The following is a 6629-nucleotide window of genomic DNA, read 5'->3' as shown; positions in this document are numbered from 1 at the left end:
TCTCATCAAAAAGCCTTTGATCTTACTAAAAATCAAAATGTAATGGTACTATACTTTAGTTGGCAGGATGCAAATTATGAGTAGGAGCAAAAAAACAAAAAACAAATAATTTACAAATAAATATTCTGATAACTCTTGTTGTTATAAATGTTACTAAATCACAATTTCTTCTTTTATTTATTTATTATTATTTTCAACCAGTCCAAGACCCATTAACAAGTAATTGGTGTTTCATATTCACATACACCCTCAGGAATTCTATGGTGGGGTTTAATAAAAGAAATCACTATCTTATAAGATATCTGAACTGGTTTCTTTGTATGCCAGCATAGATATGAAATATTTAATTATATATACATACATTACAATGGGCAGTGGAAACTATCTGAGGCAATCTTAAATTTGCCAATTTGCATAATATTGAAATAAAAATTGTACAAAAAATCTCTTAGCTGCAGAACATTACACAATACAATTTCTCAACACAAAATATTTAATTCTTATAACTGTACATATTATCATTAAATATTTCCAAACATCTATAAATATATATATTAAATGACAACATATGAAAGTGAAAGAGAAACCAAGTAAAAAAAAAATAAATAAATAAAGTAATACTGCACATCAAAACTCCTTGGGGACAAATGCACAACAGGTAGAAAAATACAAAACACTCCTCCAAACTCGGTCATAAAATACAAGAGAGTACACACAAGCCACAGCAAACGTGCACACATGGACAAAGGATCACCCGATCACTGCAACTGATCCACACATACACACACACATGTACACATAAATATACTCATACACATGCATCCACACACTCACACAACTCAAATGAACACAAATGCATAACAGACAGAAATTCAGGAAGGGTTCCCTTTTGTGCTAAGCTGATTCGTCTTTTTTTTCTTTTTTTTTTGACACCTACATTTTACTGTGGTGAAATTCTAAGAACAAGTTTGCCTTTAAGTACTGTCAAATTACCAATACCATTTTCACATTTCCTGTAAACCCCTTGGTGAACCCTAACTGAATATTTTCTGGATTAAATTTTGACTTAAGGCAAAGGAAAAAGGGAAAAATGCTAGTCTGTCTTCTGAGATTATATAATATAAAAGGATACTTCATCATGAAATTAAGAGAATCCATCCTCACTACATAAATGATGCATCAAATCACTATTTATTCTAAAAAAATATATAATTTGGGTATCTGTAAAAGTGATGTATATTAAAGTTACACTCCTAAATTCTCTTACATATGCCCATTCAATCCTCAGGAACTTTCTGCTTTGAATCTTGTACCTTTTGTACTGACAGTATCAAAAGTGTCACAGGCAGATAAGATACAGTTATAAGTGTTATGTGAATATCTTCACATAGCTCTATAATGTTTTCAGTGTTTGGAATGCAGAAGATTGGGACTAACAATAGATAAAACGTACACTGTATTCTTTTTTAAATTGCAGTAAGCTTTATGAAATGTCTTTCTACATTCTTGAGGTAACATGGATGGTGTATTAATCCTGTAAAGGTAACAATAATCTTGAGTTTTTGGTGAAAGAGTTGCAGCTTAATTTAATGCCCATTCTTTTAATTTACTGACCAAAGTCTTATGTCAGTTTTCTACAGACAAGTATTTCTCCTACCTCAGCCAGATAATGCAGTCTGGGAGGTAACTCAAAAAAGTCATTGCAGATGGGTCTCTGGGACTAGTTTATGCTTGAGAGTGTTAAAATAGGAAAATGCATGATAATCCACATAATATAAGTTTCTAGAAATAAAGTATATGCATATAATATTTTGAATATCATAAAAGCTAGCAGCTACCTTGAGTATCTTTGATCTCACACAATGAGAAGATTATAGACAAATACAGAAGCACACTCACATATAAACAAAATAAAAAATATACAAGCATCAATATTGTATGCATGCAGACATGCATCCCCCCACACATGCTTACATGCACTCACACAAACACACACATGTGCGCACATGCACACCCACAGAAAATCTTATTTGATAAGATTGTGAATTCTAAATCAACTTTGATCTACAGACTAATTTAACATACTCTTGATTCATGGCAGGTTGTTATTGTAATGGTACAGATTTTTTTCTAGAAATATTACAAAAGGGGTCACTAAACACATACATTAGTGTCACTATTAAGAAATGTACTTTTCTTCTCAATGTCCAAAAAACACCTGAGTTACCTCAAGAATATAAGGGTTATTATTTATTGAGATGTTATGGAAAACTATAAACTATCCTCTGGGTATAAATCATGCATGGCAGCAGAAGGAAGAGACAAGAGAGCATAACTGCAAAAATACTTTGTTCCAGATGTCAGTATGCTCTCAGCTCCTGGCACTAGTCCCCAGCCACTGCCAACCATAATGAAGCAATTATCACGCGTAAATGTGAAATTGTCATTTTTTCCAATTAAGATGATATGCTCATTATTTGCCAGAGCCACAGTTTTATATTTGGCTTCTGTTGGGATTTGGAGCTTAGTCATGGAGGTCCAGCCCATCTGTGACTCTTTGAAGAGCGTTTCTGTGCCTGTTACTTTGGTGCGACCCTGAGCACTGGGGCACTCCAGTGGTCTTATGCCTCCAATCACGTAAATATCTCCTTTATGATTAACTGCTGCTGCATGCCTTCTCCTTTCTTTCAGCTGAGGACCAGCTACCCAAATCTGTGAAAAGATAAGTGTAAACAAACACTTTTATATTTCCAAGATGAACCTACATAAATGCAGTGTACATATAAATCTATGTCAAATTTACTAAATGTATAGCAGGTCTTCATCATTTTATTCATGTAGTAAAATGTCAGTTGGGTTATAAATTTTCTTAACATATATACTTTAATTATAAAAGAATTTTAGCAAAAGATACCAATGCTACTAATACAACACTACTGTAATGTAAATTAGATACCTGCTGCAGAAATGAATTATATAAATTAGCTCCAGTTAATAACTGAAGAAACCTAATTTATAGATTAAAGATGCTTATTGATATTTAATAATTAAACATTCTTAATTATTAAGAAAGATAAACTTTGCTGATTTTTAGCCACTTAAGTCTATATATTATATTCATAAAGGCAGAATATTATTAAACAATAATTCGATTCTACTAAGGGTTTACTGAAAAAACATTTTTACATTTCCAAATTTTAGAATTACCTCTTCTTTAATACAGAATATCTCCACTGCATCCAACACCCTATAATATGGACTTCCATCTGGTAATTCTATCCAAGGAGAACCTCCAATAAAGTATATTTTTCCGTCACTCACTGCCAAAGCTGCTCCATGTCTCATATTTGGAATTGGTGGAAGTGATCTCCACTTATTGGCATATATATCAAATTCTTCAAAGTTTGTTATTTGTAGTTCACTCTGAAAGTGATCAAATCAGTAGAAGAATTGGTTATATACAAAAAGAAAAAAATATGCACAGGTGCAACACTTAAATTATTTGATAAGACCATACAATTTATATTAATTCTCCATAAGGAGACAGTAATTCCTTGTGAGATATATATCAATGCTGTATACTAGAACAATGTTTCATAATGTTTACCTCATTAATATCACATCCACCTGTTACATACAGCTTTCCTGCATAAGATACAACCATAGGCAGAAAACATGCAAATGGCATTGGAGCCATCAGAGTCCAGCTATTGGAGAGTGGGTCATACCGCTGTACATCATTTTTGGCTTCTCCACTCTTGTTGCCTCCACCAAGAGCAAAGAGGTACCCACCTAAATATTGGGAAAACACATGGAAAGGAGTGAGATATGTAAGAAGGAAAAGCTCATATATTATCCAATTGATGACTGGGGTGCTGGTACACATGCATGGTCCAATAAAATAATATAATAGATAATAATAATAATACAATAGATAATAATAGTAATAATAATAAATAGACAATAATAGTAATAATAATATAATGAAAATAACATTAGACTAATAGAAATAAGAACATTTTCAAGATAGTAAAATACAAAAATAAAAATAGCGTCAACAAGTGAGGGCAAATAGGGCTAATGACTGACTCCTAGTGACTATACACTTGTGGAGACATCTATGTGTGAAACAATACAAATAAAACAAAACCTTAGTAGTTGGTGCTAATTCCCAGCATCTACAGGTTAACCAAGATCTACCTATCAACTTTTGTAATGCATATGATTATTTTAGAATTAATACATGAAACATTAAATATGAAATAATAAAACAAGGACTAATCATTAAGAGTAACCAAACATAATTTTTATTTACCTTCCACAACAAGTGTAGATTTAATTCTCGGGATACACATGGGTGGTAGCTTAACATGGGATCCAGAATATTTGCCTGAACTCAGGATGTCCACCAAATATATGCCACCTTCATCATCCCCACATGCAAGGACTGTTTTGGTGCCTCTTTCCCTGATGGATCTGATTCTCCTGGTCTTCTTCAGGGCATCAAGCACCATCATAGCTCCTGGGGAGTCCCATGGTGGTGTGGCAGCTCTCAGATCTTGTAAAGCCCTTTGAAACTTAGGATCATACTTTAAGTCTGCAGATTCTCGCAAGCAGCATGTCACTAGGGATCTAGAAATGTAGATTTCCTAATTGCAATACATCTGCATCAAAATATCATTTCCAAATAAATTCAACACTACTTTTATCTTCAGTAGTTTACATCATATTTATTTCTGATTTTAAAAAAGACTTACTCCACATCGGGTGATTTCAGCTGGTTGGTATTTAGCCATACCACTAGAGCTGTGAGAATATCTAATTCTGATTTAACCGCAAGTCCATCTTGTGACAAGAGGTCTTTTAAACGTTCCTCACTCAGGTTACGAAACTCTTCTGTTCGTACAACTTCCCTGCAATAATCCTTAATATCTTTCACCTGTTTTTAAGCTTATTCAATAATGAGAAGTGTCAGCCAAACATTATCATTTTCATGAATGTCTACAATGATTGCTGTTTAATAATCTTTAAATATTAGATGCATCACAATATTTCATACATACTAAGGTAGTTAAGTTTAGTTTCTGTTAAGATAATGATAAATACTGAACAATGGTTAATTCTGAGTCCAGGAAGTCTTTGGACTGACCCACACCCTTAGGATAATACCCTACTCAAACTTGTATTTTGCCAAATTTAAAATTAACAAAATACTCTTCAACATCTCTTACCTGTACTTAAAGTGCTGGCAAATAAAAACTTTAGTAAAGCATACAAGTCTCGGACATGAAAATCTCTGTGCTAGTTCAAGTATGCCCAGACAATTTTCTGCTTCAATAATACTCATCAGGTACTGGACACACAGCTCCTGAAGTATAAGGCAATTAAAAGATAATTAAAAATAAAGCATATCTGAAATTAAGTCCTTAAATTTCCTTATTACTAGATAATAGGCTTAATTAAATGAAAAATACTGCAGCTCTTCAGATTCAACTAGAAATTACTGTTTTGTTTTTTACTGTCCATGAAACTAACTTTAAGAACAATGTTTGAGCAACAGAATAATGTACTATAGTTTTAGATTGGTAGTAAAAAAGCAGCTAAGCCTAGGAACTAAAGGGCCATCAAACACACAAATTTTAATTTATAACTTTGTTGTTTCCTAAATAATTTACCATAATAGTGTTAAAATGCAAACAGTTTTAAGTACATGAAGGAGTCTCCAATGGCCATACAACCTGAAAGCCTAATATGAAGTTGAAATAACATAGTTTGTCAAAAAGCACAGCACAGTATTAAAAAAATGCAAATTTACCTATCACAGCATCCTAATGAAAATGACCATAATTTCTATTTATGCTTTGGATTACAGTTGTAAAGATTCCTCTGCTTTCCAGGACAGTCAAACCAGCTTTGAAATTATATATTTTTTCAACATCCAGATGATAAGAAAAGAAGAGCTAGAGGAAATAGTGCTTCAGACAATATCTTTTGAGAAATAACAACTTACTTTTAGCTCAGTCATTAATAGGAGATCACTGGCTTGTAATATGTCTTGGATATTTTCAAAGTCTAGAACAATGTGACCAGTATAGATGAAATCGAGGATGACTTCAAAAGTTTTACATGTGATTTCTAACATTGGCTCTGCAGTGCGATGTAAACCTTGCTGTGCATCCTCTTCAAACTCATACAAAACTCTGAAATGCAACAATGTGTGATAAGAGAGAGGGGGAAAAGGGAGGGAAGGAAGAGGGAAGAATACTGACTATTAACTTTCAAAGAGCATTCTATTATACACTTAAATAGAAGTGTACATAAGTACAAATGCTGACCTGAAATAGGGGCAACCAGCTGCAAGTAATGCACGACTAACTTTGACACTGCCATCTAAGAGTTTTACATTGCCATCACACAGGACTTCTAATCTGCGAAGTGACGCAAGTCCCCCCAGTATTCTTGATGCATGTAGAGATCCTGTTGAATATTCCTGCCTGTTCATGCTGGGAATTCAGGACTTCTCCTTTAATGGAAGAAAACCTGTAAGAAAACATGTATTCACTTATTTTCTCAATGCTTATACTCTGCAAACCTCTGCACCACTTGCTTTCTCTTTCACTAGGTCAGAA

General features: G+C 33.3%; 1 protein-coding gene across 7 annotated transcripts in view; it reads right to left on the bottom strand.

Annotated features, from left to right (window-relative positions):
* Nucleotides 1–287: 287 nt before the first annotated feature.
* LOC125031160 (gigaxonin-like) overlaps nt 288–6629 on the bottom strand; it is a 7613-nt gene continuing 1271 nt past the window's right edge. For 5 of the 7 annotated variants that reach the window (XM_047621718.1, XM_047621717.1, XM_047621715.1 and 2 more), the window contains 8 exons: nt 6336–6540; nt 6011–6200; nt 5232–5368; nt 4758–4913; nt 4316–4632; nt 3608–3792; nt 3208–3423; nt 288–2712 (listed from right to left, as the gene is read on the bottom strand). In XM_047621718.1, coding sequence (XP_047477674.1) covers nt 2272–2712; nt 3208–3423; nt 3608–3792; nt 4316–4632; nt 4758–4913; nt 5232–5368; nt 6011–6200; nt 6336–6502 — 1809 coding nt within the window. In that variant the 5' untranslated portion in view covers nt 6503–6540 and the 3' untranslated portion in view covers nt 288–2271. Of the gene's footprint in view, nt 2713–3207; nt 3424–3607; nt 3793–4315; nt 4633–4757; nt 4914–5231; nt 5369–6010; nt 6201–6335 lie in introns of all 7 variants that reach the window. The other 2 variants (XM_047621719.1, XM_047621714.1) reach the window with 2 other exon arrangements.

This window comes from Penaeus chinensis, chromosome 12 (assembly GCF_019202785.1).
Source record: "Penaeus chinensis breed Huanghai No. 1 chromosome 12, ASM1920278v2, whole genome shotgun sequence".
Classification (NCBI taxonomy): Eukaryota; Metazoa; Arthropoda; class Malacostraca; order Decapoda; family Penaeidae; genus Penaeus; species Penaeus chinensis.
The sequence above is the reverse complement of the archived record's forward strand: the minus strand, read 5'-3'. Positions and strand labels throughout refer to the sequence as shown.